The sequence below is a fragment of the Orbicella faveolata genome, unplaced genomic scaffold (genome assembly GCF_042242905.1).
Source record: "Orbicella faveolata isolate gen_17 unplaced genomic scaffold, um_ofav_v1 contig_26, whole genome shotgun sequence".
Classification (NCBI taxonomy): domain Eukaryota; kingdom Metazoa; phylum Cnidaria; class Anthozoa; order Scleractinia; family Merulinidae; genus Orbicella; species Orbicella faveolata.
This window is the reverse complement of record NW_028301554.1, coordinates 522501-541183: the sequence shown is the minus strand read 5'-3', so window position 1 is coordinate 541183 and position 18683 is coordinate 522501. Positions and strand designations below refer to the sequence as shown.

The 18683-nt window shown below is 40.3% G+C and overlaps 2 protein-coding genes and 1 pseudogene across 2 annotated transcripts; 2 read left to right on the top strand and 1 right to left on the bottom strand.

Moving 5' to 3' along the window:
• The first annotated feature begins 158 nt into the window (after positions 1 to 158).
• Positions 159 to 2747, top strand: LOC110060103 (kelch-like protein 25). Its single transcript, XM_089295907.1, has 2 exons — positions 159 to 1053; positions 1359 to 2747. The coding sequence occupies exons 1-2, from the start codon at positions 226 to 228 to the stop codon at positions 2259 to 2261; spliced, it is 1731 nt and encodes a 576-aa protein (XP_089152033.1). The 5' UTR covers positions 159 to 225; the 3' UTR covers positions 2262 to 2747.
• A 1030-nt stretch (positions 2748 to 3777) lies between these two features.
• LOC110068839 (kelch-like protein 26) lies at positions 3778 to 6981 on the top strand. The gene is made up of 2 exons (XM_089296174.1): positions 3778 to 4721; positions 4939 to 6981. Exons 1-2 carry the CDS (start codon positions 3894 to 3896, stop codon positions 5830 to 5832), a joined length of 1722 nt encoding a protein of 573 aa, XP_089152300.1. The 5' UTR covers positions 3778 to 3893; the 3' UTR covers positions 5833 to 6981.
• Positions 6982 to 7783: 802 nt separating this feature from the next.
• LOC110068848 (uncharacterized) lies at positions 7784 to 14054 on the bottom strand (annotated as a pseudogene).
• Positions 14055 to 18683: the final 4629 nt, after the last annotated feature.

Below are 18683 nucleotides of genomic sequence, written 5' to 3'. Positions count from 1 at the left end.
ATACAAAAGCTTGTTTAGCCTAAGAACAATCTAATTAAGAGGAGTATTATACACCAGGGTGTCTGATGTTTTCCCAGGCCAAGAGATTTTGGCAAGTTTCCGGAAGTGAATGTTGATCAAGAGTCCTAAGCTTCGTGACCATGATCACGTGACATTTTCAGGCAGATACCACGGTCACGCGACTATGTCGACGAGAATCATAAACGTGAAGTGAAACACCATAAAATGGTTTCCCGTGCCGTGGATCTCTTGTCTAAATGTGCACAGTTTCGAGACGAAGGTCAATTCATCGACGTTCGCTTAAAAGTGCGTGAAGACATCTTTCCAGCTCATCGCATTGTACTCGCTGCGAATAGCGATTATTTCCACGCCATGTTTACTGATGGAATGAAGGAGTCCAACCAGGAACTGATCGAACTCAAAGATGAAAGCATTTCACCTGATGCTTTAAAGATTGTGATGGACTCCATCTACACTGGAGATCTCCGTGTCAACGAGGAAAACGTGTTTGAAGTTCTCGCCGCAGCTGATCATCTTCAAGTTACAAGCGTTGTTCAACGGTGTTGTGATTTCTTGAAGAGGGAATTTATCCAGCTCCGACTTGACCTTCACAACTACTGTCTGCTTTCCACAGTGGCCGATAGACACGGTCTGAGAGATCTGCAAGAGGCAGCGGAAGAGAAGATGGCATCGATGTTCAAGGATATTTGTGAAAGCGAGGAATTTCTGACCCATATTGCCGCAGACCAATTATTCAGCCTTCTCAATCGAGATGACCTCAGTGCACCTTCGGAGACCTTCGTCTTCAAATCAGTGATGCAGTGGATTAAACACAAGAAGGAAGAGAGGATGGCAGTAGCGGCCAAAGTTATCGGAGCTGTTCGTCTGGGGCTGGTGGATATCAGGGTTGTGATTGAAAAACTGAATACAGAGGAAATGAAGCGAGTACCAGAGATCTTCATGCTGGTGTATGAAACGTTGATTAATAACTACATGCCTTCACATAACTCTGCATTTGCAGTGAAGAAAAGTAAACCGCGATCAACAAGTCCGGTAACTAAACTGTTTTCCGTCTGCAAAAAGTTAACTTTATTTTCTTAAGGCAACGAAGTCACGTAATTGAAACGAAAACACAGGTCGAGAAAATCCTAATTCTCGTGAGGTGGCTGTATTGCGTTGCAGTTATTCCATTCTGGTCACACATCTAAACACATGCCTCTGCCCCCCATTCCCCGATCCTCAGGACTTCTTCAAGCACACGTGAGACGCGGCTGGTCCTGCAGCGTCGTGTTCTAGACTCTCCAGGTTACTGGCGCGTGTTATTCCAATTGATGTTTTCCTTTTACATTGTATTTCAGGCTCTGATTGCAGTTCAACCTCAGGCGCAGATGAAGTATTTTGATGTTGAAGCCAAAACATGGAAACCACTGGCATCCGCAATACCGGCAATTGAAGCAACTCAGTGTCACTGTGCAGTCTCTGTTGGTAGCAAGTTGTTTGTTGCTGGGTTTAAGTCCGTAATCAGTTATTACATTTTTCAGTATGATACAGAAAGAAATGTGTGGGAAAAGCTGCCTAGCCCAGATGTTGTAATCAGTAACTTATGTGTTATTGATGATCATATGTATGCAATTAGTGCTGATTCAGATCACGCTCCACTAAGATACAGCTTTGCCAAACGTCAATGGCAAAGTATAACACTAGTAGGAACAAGAGGCAAAAATTATTGCCCCAGCAAAAATGGAGTAATAATCCATTCAAAAGTGTTTGTACTTTATGAAAATAGATTAAAGTTGCCATCTGGGTTTTTTTCCCCAGCAGTACTAAATTGTTTTGATCCAGTAAAGAATGAATGGAAAGTGAAAGCAGCAACCTGCCAGCCTCACTTTGGATCCAGTCTTATTGTAGTAAACAATAGACTATATGTTGCAGGGGGGTATGTTTCAATGAACGTTAACAAATTCGGCCAATACACCAGTCCAAGCGGTATGCCTGCACCTGTTGAAATGTATAATGAGGAAAACAACACTTGGTCTGTTGCTGAACAAAAACACATTCCCTCGAACAACCTTGGTGCAGTGGAAATAGAAGGGAGGGTGTACTTCACAATAAACAATTTCCCAATTGACAGTGGCATAAGAATTCCCCCAGGGGAGATGTACCCTGTTCATCTCGGGGAGTGGGAGAATTTAGGAAAAATTGACAAAAGTGCAGTGCTGTGTTATTTGCCAGTAAAGCGAGAAAGTATGAAAACAGAGTGATTGCTTGCTACTGTTAGCGTAATTAATAGAATTTAGTTTGACACTTCAGAAGTCAAAGTATCTCCGTAGTTAAATAGCTTTAATGCAGTATAATGACCTATCTAGATATCTGGACTGTTTACAGTCAGATAATTTGGCGAGCGTTAGTTGTAGGTTTTGCTCATTAAATAAGGAGTTCTATAGCAAGTGTCGAAATCGTACAAAAAGTTTCACGTAAACTAAAAGTTGTTTAGTCCCTTGTTATAACTTGGCTGAAAAAAAAAAAGGCTGTTGTGACGTAAACTGACGCATGATACGTATGAATGATAATACGAAGTAAACATGCACATTATGATATCCCAGTCGCTGAGTTGGCTGTGAAATAAAACATGACATTGGAAGTCAATAATTGCTTTATTTAGGTTCAAAAAGTTATTCTACAGTTTCCGATGTTTGAATTAGACAGGAAGTCCTGGTTAAGAACAATAAATTGGAAACAACGATAAATTACGTTGTTTGTTTGAATCCTCCTATTAAATGTAGTCTTAACACACCATCTGTCTTTCTGGTATACTGTTCCCTAGACCTTTGACAAAACAATGTGTTCGTTATTTCATTTTTTTCTCTTATAGACAACACTGCCCATGAACAATTTCTTCTTTTCTACGTTTCCACATCGCCATACAGTCTCGAACAATTACTCTTTTTTTATCACCAGCTAGTTTCTTGTCCATTTTCAATCTTTTTTTCCATTGTTTAAGGTCACATTCTTCATTACCACGAGCGGCTGAGCAAGTTCAGTACTCATGCGGAATAGGGGTCAACAATAGTCCAAGGTTCTGACACATCGTAATTTTCTGATTCTCGTGGTCAGCATTCTCTGAATTAACAATAATTAGAAGCGCGCCATTTTCTTATCACCTAGTTTCTAGTCTCCTTTCAAACGATGGGAAAGGAGAGCGAGTATTTCAATCAAATGTACTTTTTAAAGGAGGGGAGAAGTGGGTGGGGGGAGGTGAGACTCGGAATGCAGAATTTGTTTAGGAAAACATGGAAGTTCTTCTAGTGTCCTTCTTCGGAGAAAGCTGGTGTGCAGTAATGTTCACACTGCGCAGACGGGTTAAAAAACGCAGGATACAAACCGAATTAATCATTTTGTCAGCTTGAAGTATACTATGACCACGAAGTGACGAAGGAATCTTGGTGGTTTAGCAGCAATTAATACAGAAGAAACAAAATAAACTCTAGCAACATATGTTGACCACTTCGCAAGATGAGTTATTTTCAGGAGAACTTAACGTAGGTAGATAAACATTCTATAGTCTAAGGCATTAAATATTTTGTTCATCAAGGAAAATAAATACTAGGGTTGACCTAAAAAGAAGTGAAAGAGCCAGAATATTAGTAGAAAATTTTAAGACGTTTTTTACTGCTCTTGTCATCCTATACGAAAGCTGTTTTAGCCAAAGAACAGTCTCTTTACGCGGGGTACAGACCAGGGTGTTCGAGGCTTTCTAGCCCTCGACGATTAAATTCCTAACATTCGTGACCATGATCGCGTGACGTTTTGAGGCAGACACCATGGTTACGCGACAATGTCTGTTATGAGGCGCACCTTTATTAAATAACGTAGAGTCAGTGAGACACCATAAAATGGTTTCCCATGCCGTGGATTTCTTATCAAAATGTGCTCGGTTTCGAGATGAAGGCGAATTCATCGACGTTCGCTTAAAAGTACGTGAAGACATCTTTCCAGCGCATCGCATTGTACTCGCTGCGAATAGCGATTATTTTCACGCCATGTTTACTGATGGAATTAAGGAGTCCAACCAGGAACTGATCGAACTCAAAGATGAAAGCATTTCACCTGATGCTTTAAATATTGTAATGGATTCCATCTACTCTGGAGATCTCCGTGTCAACGAGGAAAACGTGTTTGAAGTTCTTGCCGCAGCTGATCATCTTCAAGTTACAAGCGTTGTTCAACAGTGTTGTGATTTCTTGAAGAGGGAGTTCATCCAGCTCCGACTTGATCTTCACAACTACTGTCTGCTTTCCACAGTGGCCGATAGACACAGTCTGAGAGATCTACAAGAGGCAGCGGAAGAGAAAATGGCATCGATGTACGTGGATGTCTGTGAAAGCGAAGAATTCCTGACCCATATTGGTGCTGATCAATTATTGAGCCTCCTTAGTCGAGATGACCTCAATGCACCTTCGGAGACGTTCGTCTTCAAATCAGTGATGCAGTGGATTAAACACAAGAAGGAAGAGAGGATGACAGTTGCAGCCAAAGTTATCGGAGCTGTTCGTCTGGGGCTGGTGGATATCAGGGTTGTGATTGAAGAACTGAATACAGAGGAGATGCAGCGAGATCCAGAGATTCACATGCTGGTGTATGAAACGTCCATTTATAACAATTTGCCTTCAAGTAACTCCAAATTTGCAGTGGAGAAAAGTAAAGCAAGATCAACAAGCCCGGTAAATTAAGCCGTTCTCTGTCTTCAAGTAAGCTAACTTTGACAAAACTTACGCGACTTACACAAAGTACTTTGATTTACTCATTTCACATGATTTTGATATTGCTACATGTACCTGCACACGAGGACAGGAATTCACGTTGAAGCGAAGCGGTTCTGGACCTCAATGGTTTTTTTTTTAATCGTTTCATTTTTTTTTCTTTTACACTGTATTTCAGGTTCTCATTGCAGTTCAGCCTAAGGGGCAGATGCAGTATTTTGATGTTGAAGCCAAAACTTGGAAGCTTTTGGCATCCACAATACCAGCAGTCGAAGCATCTCAGTGCTACTCTGCAGTTTCTGTTGCCGGCAGCTTGTTTCTTGCTGGATATGACTATTCTGGACATTGCATGTTTCGGTATGATACGGAAAGAAACGTGTGGGAAAGGTTGTCACACTCATGTGGTGAAATCAATAACTTTTGTGTTATTGATGATCATATGTATGCAATAGGCGCTGCTCTGAATCAGGTTCTTCAAAGGTACAACTTTGCCAAACGTCAGTGGCAAAGCATTGCAATACCAGATACTACGGGCAGTGAAAAATGGGCCGGCGGTAAAGGAGCAATATTCCATTCAAAGGTATATGTACTTTATGAAAATAGATCAAGGTTGCCATCTGAAAGCGGCTCTCCAGCAAAATTAAATTCTTTCGATCCAGTAATGAATGTATGGGAAGTGAAAGCGACAACCTGCCATCCTCACTTTGGATCCAGTCTTATTGTAGTAAACAATAGGCTCTACGTTGCAGGGGGATATGATTCATTTTACTCAGATAGTGGCAGATGTATTCTATGCGGTAACCCTGCACCCGTAGAAATGTATAATGATGAAAACAACACTTCGTCTGTTGTTGAACAAAAGCACATTCCAAGGAACAACCTTGGTGCAGTGGAAATAGAGGGGAGGGTGTATTTCATCATAAACAAATTTCCGGTTGACAGCGGCGTAAGAATTCCACCAGGAAAGTTGCACCCTATTCCTTTTGGTGAGTGGGAAAATTTAAGAAATATTAACAACACTGCAGTCCTGTGTTATTTGCCAGTAAAACGGGAAAATCTAAAAACAGAGTGATGTTAAATACAAGCTGCGTTTTAGTAAAATTAGTTGAGTACTTCACTTCTTTTCAAGGTTCCAAGAACTTTTATATAGTTTTCAATGGCAAAAGACATCTCGACTGTTAACAGTCAGAGAATATGGCAAATGTTGGTTGTAGTTTTTGTAGGTTAAAAAATATGGATGGTTTCTAAAGCTTAGATCACACCGGCTAACAAACTCAACCCTATTCTTAAAAGTCACTTTAGTGAATATAATACCTTTGGTATGAATGTAAATTGTATTTTAAATGCTTTGTGTTTAAGTATTTAGCCTTAGTTGTCTCATTTGTAAAGAACCGAACTTAATTATAAAGTCCACAATTAATTTCTTGATCATGATTATAATAGACAATATAGGCAATTCAGCGATATAGTTTAGACGGGAACTCCGAGATTAAAACAGTAAATTGGAGATTATAATGAAACACTGATGCTCTTTGTTTGAATTTTCCTGTGAAATGTAGTGTTGATATGCTTTATTTAATTATTTCTGGGATATTTCCTACGTAGGCAAACTGAAGACCTTTGACAGAAAAAAGTGTTCGTTATTTCATTTTGTCCCAACAACACTGCCCATGAACAATTTCTTCTTTCATACTTTTCCGCAAGCCCTATCAGTATTCTCTGCTTCGTCAAGCAACATTTAATGGTCTCTATCCGTAAGCTCTTTTTTTCCCGCCAGCTAGACAGCTAGTCTTCTTGTCTTTATTTTTTGTATTTTTTTTCCATCACAGCGGAAGAGGCTGAGCAGGTTGTGAGATGGCCTACTTTGGCGGTCTGACAATCAGTTATTAACGTAGAGGAAACGAGCCAAATACTAGGAACATGTGTGCTCATTTTCTCTTGGTGTGCTGTACTATTGGGTTAGCTGCAAGAAGAGTTACTTCCAGGGGAAGTAACTGTAAATATTTTTTGTTACTCATTTTCGCGGGAAGGTAGTTTCGCTATGACGCGGAAAGAGGCATACTTCGCGGGACTTAAATTTCGCGATTCATTGGCCAAAAGAATAAGTAAAACAAAAAGCCTAAAGGCTTTCACGCGGGATGCTTTGGTCGATGTGCTAATGCTATCAACTTTGAATGGCTATCTGTGTAGAAATAAATCCAAACGGAAATGCTAACAGTCAGTTTTGCAGTTGTATTTTCTTGAACAAAAAGACTGAAAAGATAACAGAATGAGGTTCGCGTTCAAATTTGTATACATTTAATAGTAATGGTTGCGCTTTCACTAGGCCGACGAACTAGCTGAACATTCTTTCTAAGTGTTTGTTTACAGACCAACATTTACTAGTTAAACGTGACATCTGTTTTCACTGAAAATTTAACCCAGAATTTAACCCGCTGACTTATAAGATTCAAATTACAAAAGCGCGCAACTTTCAAAAATTGCGTAGGAGATCGAGAAGGCATTTTTTCCCCAGAGGATGGGGTTAATGTCCCCAGAAATCAGGAAGATGCGACGAAATGTTGTAATGCAGGAACTTGTTCCGCACGTTGGGCGACGCCGTGTCATAGGTAGGGTCCTGGCCGAGGAACTGGAGAATATAAATTGACTTTAAGAATGGTAAACCGAAATAAATGAGAAGGACTGTTGAACTCGTCGGAAACTGAACCGCGATACGAGCGTCTGGTAAATAATATGGCCAGATTCTTTGGCAGGCGTCTGTCACTACGCACAATGTGATTGGCTGCGGCATTTACCGGGACAAGATATGGGTCTCACTTGGGAAAAGTTTTCATCTTTGCCGGCTAAAAAACCCACAACTGTGTTCATATGCATTTTTACGTAATATAAATTTGCAATCTTAAATTTACACTCCTTGGTTAAAATGTTTATCTTGATTTAACTGTAACCCACATATATGAACCTGCTTGATCTTGCTTGGCTAAACAGGTGCTTATATTTTTAGTATTAAAATGGCAAATGTCTGCCAGCTGGTTCTTAATCCACTAGGTTCTTACACGCGGGTTTTTTACTGTATGTCATTAATTACCCATCTAGCTTCTGCAAACCAGTTCTCCATGGCCTTCCAGCGATTTGGACAATATTTCATTGCTCCCTCCAACGAGCTACAAAGCACGTGTGCGTTTTCGTTGGACTCATTCGCAGGAATTAGCTTGTCTGCAAAGTACATATCTGATTCATTCAGTCGCTTGATGAACACATAGTTTGCCGAAGCATCGCTCGTTTGATTCGTCACACCACGTGCGATTTCAAGGACCTGAAAAATATATATTGTTTAATGTTAAAATCATGTGAAAAAACGACATTACATTACACAGGTGAAGATAGCTGGACGGTATCCTCTGCGAGACCATTGTTTAGAAGACTGCAAGCAATTTTCGAGAAGTAAAAAGAGGAATATACATATTTACACCATGCCATAGAAAATACAGCCATCAGAATACAGAATAGCCATTGTATATTTGACGGTATTACACCTAACCTTTCCATCGTGCGCTGCGTTTTATGTCGCATTGATTGTGGTGGCCACTGAATTTTCTATGGCATTGTATAAAATAGTTTCGCAACGCTCTCTCATGGTATAACATGGAATATTTCACTTTTCACTTATATTTTCTTGGTTTACACACTCGCTTAAAGGCTTGTGTGTATGCCGAGAAAATTCAATTGACTCGTGGCATATTTCATGGTATAAGCCACAGAGAGTACGCCTCCGGTGTCAGTCCTTATACGAGTGAGAAGATGGCGATGGTTAGGGCATGTATTGAGGAAAAGCCCTGACAACATCTCGAGGACTGCACTGACGTGGGCACCTGAAGAGGAGGCGAGGTCGACCGAGATAGACGTGGAGAAGAACCGTGGAGAAGGAAAGGAACAAGCCGGGATGGCATACATGGGGAGCTGCTGCTGCATCGACCCCAGACCAGGATGGATGGCGTGATCTTCTGGTCGGCCTCAAGAGTCCTCATGGGCCCGATGAGGATGAGTGATATTTCATGGTATACCACTCGAAAGCGCCGGGTCTTCAAAATTGTACGCCGTGTACAAAACAAGGAACTATTCGTAGTTTTTTTTCCTGAAAAACATCTGTTCGCGCGCTAAGTACCACTCCCCCCAACCCGCCGCAAGGGATATGCAGGAGATTTTACCCCACGGAATTCCAGAGTAATAACCTAGTTCTTCAGATATCGATGTAGTAAGTCTCTGATAGGTCTTACAGTTTCGCGCGCAAAATCCAACTATCGCATCTGCGTCAAAACAAGTTCTGAGTCTTCTTTTAGGGAGAAACAATTAAGCACACGAAGTAAAATGCCTGTTTACTTAAATTTAAGAATCAGAAAACATTAGTTCGTATAGTGTGATCGTCCGGGTGAGGTTAGTTCTGAAAAGAACTGTTGTTGGTGACTGACGTTTTAAAAACCTGAGCTCTTCAGGGTCAAGTGAATAGTGTTTGTCAGTCGATGATGTTATAAGTCTGGTCCGTTGAACGTGATTGGTCAGTTTACCCGCGCAACGTGAATTTAACCAACTTTGGGTCGATCTCCAGGAAATTGGGCGATATTCCGCAGTCCTAGGGACTGTAAACTAATTCGAGAAGACCTTGGTTTTCAGTGAAATGGACGGAAGAAAAATTTTTGGACGCTTAGTTATGAGCAGTCTGGCCGAAATATTAACTCACTTAGTAACTAGAAAGTCGCCGAGACCAGAGTAGGCGCAGCGTGATTTTGAACAACTTTGGGTCGATTTCCAGGAACTTAAGCCATATTTCCCAGTCCTAGGAACTCTGGCAGTCTGGCCGAAATATTAACTCACTTAGTAACTAGAAAGTCGTCGAGACCGGGCTACGCGCAGCGTGATTTTGACCAACTTTGGGTCGATTTCTAGGAACTTGGACGATATTTCCCAGTCTTAGGGACTCTTAACTAATTCGAGAAGACTTTGTTTTTCAGTGAAATGGTCAGAAGAAAAATTTTTGAACGCGCTTAGTTATGAGCAGTCTCGCCGAAATATAGCCTCTCTTTAACTCACTTAGTGACTAGCAAGTCGCCGAGACCGGGCTACGCGTAGCGTGATTTTGACCAACTTTTGGTCGATTTCCAGGAACTTGGTCGATATTTCCCAGTTCTAGGGACTCTAAACTAATTCGAGAAGACTTTGTTTTTCAGTGAAATGGACAGAAGAAAAACTTTTAAACGCTTGGTTATGAGCAGTCTGGCTGAAATATAGCCCCTGTTTAACTTACTTAGTGACTAGAGGGTCGCCGAGACCGGGCTACGCGCAGCACGATTTTGACCAACTTTGGGTCGCTTTTCAGGAACTTGGGCGATATTGCCCAGTCCTAGGGACTCTAAACTAAATAGAGAAGACTTTGGTTTTCAGTGAAATGGACAGAGGAAAAATTTTAGAACGCTTGGTTATGAGCAGTCTGGCCGAAATATAGCACCTCTTCAACTCACTTAGTGACTAGAAAGGTGCCGAGGCCGGGCTACGCGCAGCGTGATTTTCACCAACTTTGGGTCGATTTGCAGGCACTTAGGCGATATTTCCCAGTGCTAGGGACTCTAAACTAATTCGAAAATACTTTGGTTTTCAGTGAAATGGACAGAAGAAAAATTTTTGAACGCTTAGTTATGAGAAGTCTGGCCGAAATATTAAGTCACTTAGTGACTAGAAAGTCGCCGAGACCGGGCTACGCGCAGCGTGATTGTGGCCAACTTTGGGTCGATTTCCACAAGTTTTGGCGATATTTCCCAGTCCTAGGGACTCTAAGCTAATTCGAGAAGACTTTGGTTTTCATTGAAATGGACAGAGGAAAAATTTTTGCTCGCTTGGTTATGAGCAGTCTTGCCGAAATATAGCTTCTCTTTAATTTACTTTGTGATTAGAAAGTCGCCGAGACCGGGCTACGCGCAGCGTGATTTTGACCAACTTTAATTAGCCATGATGGTATTGGCTGAAAGACTCGTGTTAAGTTTGTCATCAGTCATTGGTTGGTTTCGATCCGTCTATTGTTAGTCAAATTAAGTCGGTCTGTTAGAAGTCCGTTTGTCGGTTTCGTTTCCGTCATGGATAACAGAAAACGTGTTATGTTTTCTATCGAGTTTTAGAAACACGAGTGGAAGTCTGAGAGAATGAAATGCTGTGGGAACACGAGGCAACAGGCGATTGTTTCTACAGCTTTTTAGAGTTCTCCCGAACTTTCACGAGTGTTTCCATAACTCGATAGAAACACAGAGAACATGTTTTCTATTTCTTTTAGAAAATACTGCGAAAACAAAATGAGGGCCGCTTCATTGCGTTTTCGAAGTAAAGAGGATTTAGATAGTTTTGAACGACTAGTAGATTTATACTAGGACAATGAATTTGACTATTGGCTCTCGACTTCTATCGGTGATAGTTGACTCGTGCTGCGCCCTCGAACTATCACAAGATAGAAATGTCGAGCTTAGAATCTAATTGTTAGATAAACACGATTTTTAGCCAATCAGCGCGAGTAGTTTCTTTGAGCAATTTACTAAATTTACTAAAGCAAACGAGTGCGAACCAAGAAATTAAAAAAGACTGGTGACTATGCCTCCGGGTAGAGTTTCTGCAGCATCTCTTTGCCAACTCATGCACCTCCTCAAGGGTTTTGCTGCTTGACGTAAAATACGGCAGGATTGATTCATATGCCTTCATTCCGTTCAGCGGTTCTCCATTTGGCAGCTGTTTGTTTGGTGTCTCTGCTGTTTTACTTCCGTTCACGAACACATAAGAAAGTGGAAGCTTTGCCAGGCCACTGGAGACTGAACTAGGAACGCAATGCTCGAGGTTCTCTGTTTCAAGGTATCTAGTGTTTGATTTAAAACAAGTTTCCGTTCCGGCTAGGCATCTTGCATACTGTCGACTAAGGCTTAATATTTGTCATGTTTACGTATAACAATTTCCTATAATGCATTTTTTCTTCAATGACTATTAAACTTTTCCTATATTGTGGACTGCGAAAATTCCTTTTTCTTCAGTTCTTTTAGGCGCGAAAACAAAGCGAAATATCGTAAAAAATCGAGCAGCGAGCGACTTGTTTTTACCGCCTCACGACTCACATTTATTTCCGAAATAGAAACTAGTGAACCTATGGAGCAAGGGCGAATTTCGCCAGGGGCTTGCCGGTAAAAAAAAAAAATTGTCCACACACAAGTGGCTGTATTATTGGTTGTTCTAGCTCCTTAAAGGAGCTTTTGAAGTGTGTTCTAACCTGTTAGAGAGGCAACAGACACGGTATGTCAGGAAGTACTACAGTCACCCCGCCCTCTCTTGTTCTTAGTCTCCCTAATCTGAGAGTCTAGAACTTGCCAGTTGCACCTCAAAGCGGTTATGGAGAGAGCGTTATAGGAAGGGGGTGGGGGGCGGGCAAGAACTATGTTTGGCAAAACTTTGTGGGAAAATCGTTAACTTTCCGTTGTGTCTTATCCAATCAATAAAGCATTTCGAAAGTTTTCATTCGATCATTCAGACGATATTCAAACTGTGGGCTTTGAAATTTCGGTTTCGGACACAGATATTCCCCATCAACTAGTATGAATTCTTCCCGGCACATCTATCTTATCGTATTCCTACCTGATCACATTGTGCACAGGTTTACCAATGTATTTTACCGCGTATTCCCGGATGGAATCGTTCACAGTCTTCCTGTTCTCGTTTTTCCATTTGTCCAGGTCCTTGGACTTTAAACCTGCTAAAAACTTAGCAGAGAAGATTGGCTTCATGTATTGCTCGTCATAAATTCCTGAAAATACAGTATTAAAGAATAATGTTAAAATTATTAAACCTCATTTCCTGGAATTTTTTCTTTGAAGAAGAAGAACGCTTGATATTCTTGTGGAATAGCCGGTATGTGCCAATCTTTTCCTCCCAAACCCCAGACCAGTATTCAGTCGGTAATTCAAGAGGAAAATACAGTAAAGGTCTCAACAAACAGTCTAAATATCTACTGGGTTATCTCATCACAAGAGCGAAAGAAAGTGATAAGAATTTTGTTGGTTACTCCGACACCAGTTACACGCACAAGTTCAGTGATAATAGACCATTTTCGAGCTTTTCGAGCTCTTTGTCAAAACGAGTCTTCGTGTGAAACCATTCATATGAAAATGTGTTCCCCCTACAGGTTCATTTTCATGCAAATCAAACTCGTTTTCATATGGAAGGTTTGCACGAGGACTCATTTTGAAACAGAGGAAAAAGGGAATCTCGGAAATGGCCTATTATAGCAGCCTTCGTCACACAACACTTCTGTACTTGTGACTAAAGGCGTTGCGTGACGACGTGACACCAGCTGCACGCGATCAATGTTCAACAGATAGTGCCAGGTTACTAAACTACACATACCTTGTTCTCCTTGAAGAGAAACCTTTAAATAACTTCGTTTGAATGCATTGATACCAGCCAGGCATTCTTCAGTCGAGCGAACCATTCCAGCTTCAACACCAAGTCGCAAGTTATTGATATAAGTTGAAAAAGTCTCGGCAAACAACTTCATTTTGTTTAGAAACAACTGCAAATCATCCAGATCTTTAGGGCGGATATTTCCCAGGCCGTTTGCAATATCGGACGACCCAACGTCACAAATCTGCTGGCAGCAAAACAGATTTGGTTCCACGGGAAAATCGCCGACATAGTAATCGGCATCGTAAGGTTTTCCCGCAATTGTTTTGAAGGAAATGCTTCACTTGCGCAATGGCTTTTTTCTCGCGCGGTTTCAAGCGCCGGGTATTGACACCCAAACCATCCAGCTCGTCAAGTAGATTTCGCGCGGAGTCCGTGACTCGCTCCAAACTTTTAGGATCCGGGTTGCACGGTTTGAATTTTGCCATCAGCACTGACGGTTCCACGCCACCAGGTTTGTTAACCAAGTCTTGTGGATGAAGATCAAAGTAGGCATCTTGAACTTTCTGCAGAAATATGTCGACACCCGCTCGCTTCGCTTCCTCTGAATAACTGCAGCGATCGGTTTTCGCACCACCGCTTTGACCGGCAACGGCTGCATCGCATTCTTCACGTTTGGCTTTTGTTATGAGGACGATATCAACAATAAGAATCAACCCAATCAGGGTGATAACTCCGGCAACCAGCATAAGCACATCCCGCTTTCTCTGCAGCACCATGTTATCGGACAACTAACGCTACGTGTGGCTTACCGTGTTTGTTTGTTCAATGTTTTAACACATGGTGTAAGTGTTAACTTTTGTGTTTTATTGGTTTTATTCTAATTTTGATCCTAAACATGCTAAATACTTTTGTTGTCTAAGAGCTTTCTCAAAGAAGGGAGTTATTGAACTCAAGAACCTCAGATCGACAGAGTAAGTTGTTCACGATTTCATATAAGCCGGGAACGATGATTATAATTGTAAATTCTGACGCTTTAGGGACACATTCATGCTGAGCGGCGAACTCCACATCTCTTCCCGCTAATCCGCACATTCTGCGGGCGCACTAAAGTGCAAGGCACCATGCAAAAATACTGGAATAGACTGGACTGTGAAACTAGGGATTCTGGAACATTTGGAACTAAAATCAAACAAGGTTCTTTCCTGCAGTTTTGACATCTTCTGCTTTTCTCAATTTTCGTTTATAAAATAAAAATATACCTCTTTAGTTTCAAAAATCGAGAGAAGAATTTGCCCTACGGTCTGTTTAACAACAGGCTACGATAAATTATCGACGGGTTGGGTTCAATTAAATCAACTATATCAGAGTTGTTCACACACCCCCAGATCGTCAAAGGACAGAAGAACATATCTGGTAGCCTCAACGGCACTGTGAAAAGCCTGCTTATGCTTCGCTCTCGCTAATGGTAACGTAACATAATCTCTCATACCCCTTGCGTTTGATAGCTAGTTTCCCGCCGCGACATCGCAGAGTTCTCGTCAAATGACTGTGAAATGATAGATGTTCATCTGATTTTATCATTGGCTATTTTCTAGCTAGACTGAATCTTATTACATCAACTGAACAATTCCCTGCATCGACCAAGACCTCTCGTAATATAATAATTTTAGTTTAAAATATCTATGCTGTCGCACGGGGGCGCAATGTTCACAGTAATGTACAACTGGGTCGCTGATTTACAGCTTTTAACTCCCGGGGTAATATTATTACAAAATATTACCAACAAGAACACAGAAACAAAAAAGTTACAATAAATAGAAAGTAAATGTGCGCAGTGACCAAAGTAGCTCATAAATTACTTGTTGGATGACTGATGATTATATATAAAAAACAATGGGACGTGTAAGAGGTAATTAATAGGCTGATCAGACACATCATTCCTTAGAAACAGCTTGAGAATCTAGGAGGTACAGTTTTATTGCTTGCCACGTAAAGAGATACGGATGCTCGTGGGAAAATTTGAATTAAACCCCTAAAAGAAACCAACCTGGGTGTGGTTCGAGCATTACATATATTTGACTCCTACAAGATACCACTTGTCGAGCGGTAAAAGAAAAAGTGACCTTCACATCCAGTGACGCGGACGGTAGGATAATCTTAATCAACCTCACTTACAACGGTCTAAAATTGTCATTTTGTAATAAATACACGCCCAACGACCACACACAACAAGTAAGTTTCATTCAAGAACTAAATTGTCTCTTAATTGACAAATCGGAAATTACAACTCTTTTAGTAGGAGGTGATTGGAATTGTACGCTATCTAAAAAAGACAAAAAAGGTGGTTCTCCTTGGAGGTCAACAGCATATAGGAATTTGGTAAATATCACCATGGATACCCTTGACCTTGTCGACATACAAAGAACTCGTTATTCGAATGTTAACAAGTTCTCTTACAGGTCTAAAACGTTAGGCGTGAAATCAAGGATAGACTTCTTTTTAATATCCAAGCACTTGACAAAATTTGTTAAAAAAGTGGACATCCAAACCTCAATAGCACCAGATCACAACACGATATTATTATCATTGTCGTGGCCGAACGAGAATCCTCGAGGACCGGGGTGGAAATTCAATAATTCTCTATTAGAGGACAAGGAATACACAACCAAAATTCTAGAATTATATCCTCAGCTTCGCGAAAAATATAATTATGTAAATGACCAACAGCTCTCTTGGGAACTGATTAAAATGGAAATAAGAAGCACAACCATTTCGTTCTCTAAAGGAAAGCACAGGCGATTCGTAAGCATGAAGTGGAGATCAAACAACAACTTGATGAGCTGGATAAAATAATCTGCAATAGCCAGAACCTTGAGAACATTGACGCAATTCTTAAACAATATGATGACCTCAAAAAAGAACTCCAACATCAATATAATAATAAAGGTAAAGCTGCAATCTTCAGATCTAAATGCCGCTGGGTAGAAGAGGGCGAAAAAGCCACGAAATACTTTTTTAATTTAGAAAAAAGGAACTATAATAGAAAAACTATCAACGAAATTAAATTGGAAAATGATGAAACAACTACTGATGAAACACAAATTCTATCAATGATCCAAATATATTATAGTAATTTGTACAATTCTCAAACAACAGATGCACAGGATAGCTTTGAAATATTTACCGAAAGCATGGAAATTCCTAAATTAGACGATGCAGAAAGAGATGCTTTAGACGGTCCTTTGACTTACGGAGAATGTGAAAAATCATTGGAGACTTTTGAAAACGGAAAATCACCAGGCGAGGATGGTTTTACCGTAGAATTTTATAAGCATTTCTTTGATCTTGTAGGAGCAGATCTATTAGCAAGCCTGAATGGAGCATACGACCAAGGGAGGTTATCGGTCTCTCAGCGTAGAGGCATAATTACGCTTTTACGGAAAGACGACGCTGAATTATTGCTTTTACAGAATTGGCGACCAATCACTTTACTTAATGTGGATTATAAAATTGCATCAAAAGCCATCGCAAGGCGAATTGAGCCAATGCTCTCAAAACTCGTACATCCGGACCAAACGGGCTTCATCAAAGGAAGATATATCGGAGAAAATGTAAGATTAATAAGTGATATTATGGAGCAAACTCAGGTGAACAACACTCCAGGTATATTAATATCAGTTGATTTTAAAAAAGCTTTTGATTCACTGGAATGGTCTTGTCTTCAAAGCGCTCTCAAAAAATTCAATTTTGGTGATAGCTGAAAATGGATCGAGATCTTCTACATGGACATAGAAAGCGCAGCTTTGAACAACGGTTTTGCAACGGACTGGTTTAAACCCTCTAGAGGAGTTAGACAAGGATGCCCACTCTCGCCATATCTGTTTATCCTGACAGCAGAAATACTATCAAACAAAATAAGACAAAACTCAGCCATAAAAGGAATCAGAATTTTTGGCTCAGAGATCAAAGTAAGCCAATTTGCAGACGATACCAACTTATTCTGTGCTGATGTGGCTTCTACTGAACAGCCCTGAAAACTATGAGCGCTTTTGGGAATTTCTCTGGATTAGTGCTCAACGTAGAGAAAACAAAAACATTCTGGTTAGGGAAATGGTTGAATAATAGAACCAAACCACCAGGGATGAAATGGATGAATACTCCCACAAAATTACTAGGTATCTATATTTCCTATGACGAAAAAGGTAATAACCAGATGAACTTTATTTTGAAAGTACAAAAACTGCAGACAAATTTAGACATTTGGAAATCGAGAGGATTAACACTCTATGGAAAAGTACTGATAATTAAATCTTTGGGGTTATCTAACTTAATATACTCAATTTCAAATGTTAACGTCCCTAAGGAAATAATGCCAATGGTCAAAGATAAAATATTTCGTTTCCTTTGGAAAAATAAGAAGGACAAAATAAAACGGACTAGTATGTACCAAGACCTTTCCATGGGAGGCTTACGGATGGTTGACATCGAACTTACGTTAAAATCGCTCAGACTTGCATGGATCAAAAGACTTCTCTTTAGAGATAACTGCAATTGGAAAGTAGTACCGGACTATTTTTTTAACAAACACGGAGGTCTCAATTTCCTGCTTCGATGTAACTAAGATGTCAAATATTTAAGGCACATTCCAACATTCTACAGAGACATACTTATTGACTTTGATGAAATCAAGACTCTGTACAATTATGATCAAGGAACCAAAACCATTCTCTTTAATAACAAAGAAATCTTAGTTGATGGAAAACCGCCATTTACAAGGGAATGGTTTATCAAGGGTATCCACACGATCCAACAGCTTTTTAATGAAAACGGTCAATACCTAACTTTTCAAGAATTTCACGCTAAATATCATTGTAACACAAACTTTCTCCAGTTCTATCAAATCTTGAGTGCAATTCCTGTGAGCTTGAAGAACAGAACGCGAGTCCTAGGGAAAAACTCGATCTTTAATTATAGAGAAAACTGGAAATCTTTTTTACTGAACGAAGCTAATCAAATCAATTTTGAAACGTATAAGGCAAGAGACTATTACCGCCTACTTCTTGTTAAGAAACACCAATCACCTCATACTGGCCCGGAAAGATGGAAAAGAGATATTTCAATAGACACAGAGAATTGGACAGATGTTTTTAAAATGGCTTCAAAAACATGCAAAGAAAATAAGTTGAAAGAATTCCAATTCAAACTTATCCATAGGATTGTCATTACAAAGAACGAACTCTTCAGATATGGGATAAATACAGACAGTGACTGCATCTACTGTGGTGAGCCAGACTCCATAAATCACACCTTTATCGACTGCGAATTTACAAAAACCTTCACATGCAAAGTCATTAGTTGGTTTAACACTCAGAATGGTTCAAACTTTAAACCAGATACAAAAGAAACGCTTTTCGCCACCTTTAAACACCCAACATACATGGAGCTAGTGAGAAAATTCAATTACACCCTCCTTTTTATGAATTTCTATGTGCATGTAAG

Bases quoted from the DNA above. Each gene is read 5' to 3' on its own strand.
- LOC110060103 (XM_089295907.1), top strand. From the start codon at position 226: ATGGTTTCCCGTGCCGTGGATCTCTTGTCTAAATGTGCACAGTTTCGA. The intron at 1,054-1,358 runs GTAACTAAACTG...ATTGTATTTCAG, and splicing joins AACCGCGATCAACAAGTCCG to GCTCTGATTGCAGTTCAACC.
- LOC110068839 (XM_089296174.1), top strand. From the start codon at position 3,894: ATGGTTTCCCATGCCGTGGATTTCTTATCAAAATGTGCTCGGTTTCGA. The intron at 4,722-4,938 runs GTAAATTAAGCC...ACTGTATTTCAG, and splicing joins AAGCAAGATCAACAAGCCCG to GTTCTCATTGCAGTTCAGCC.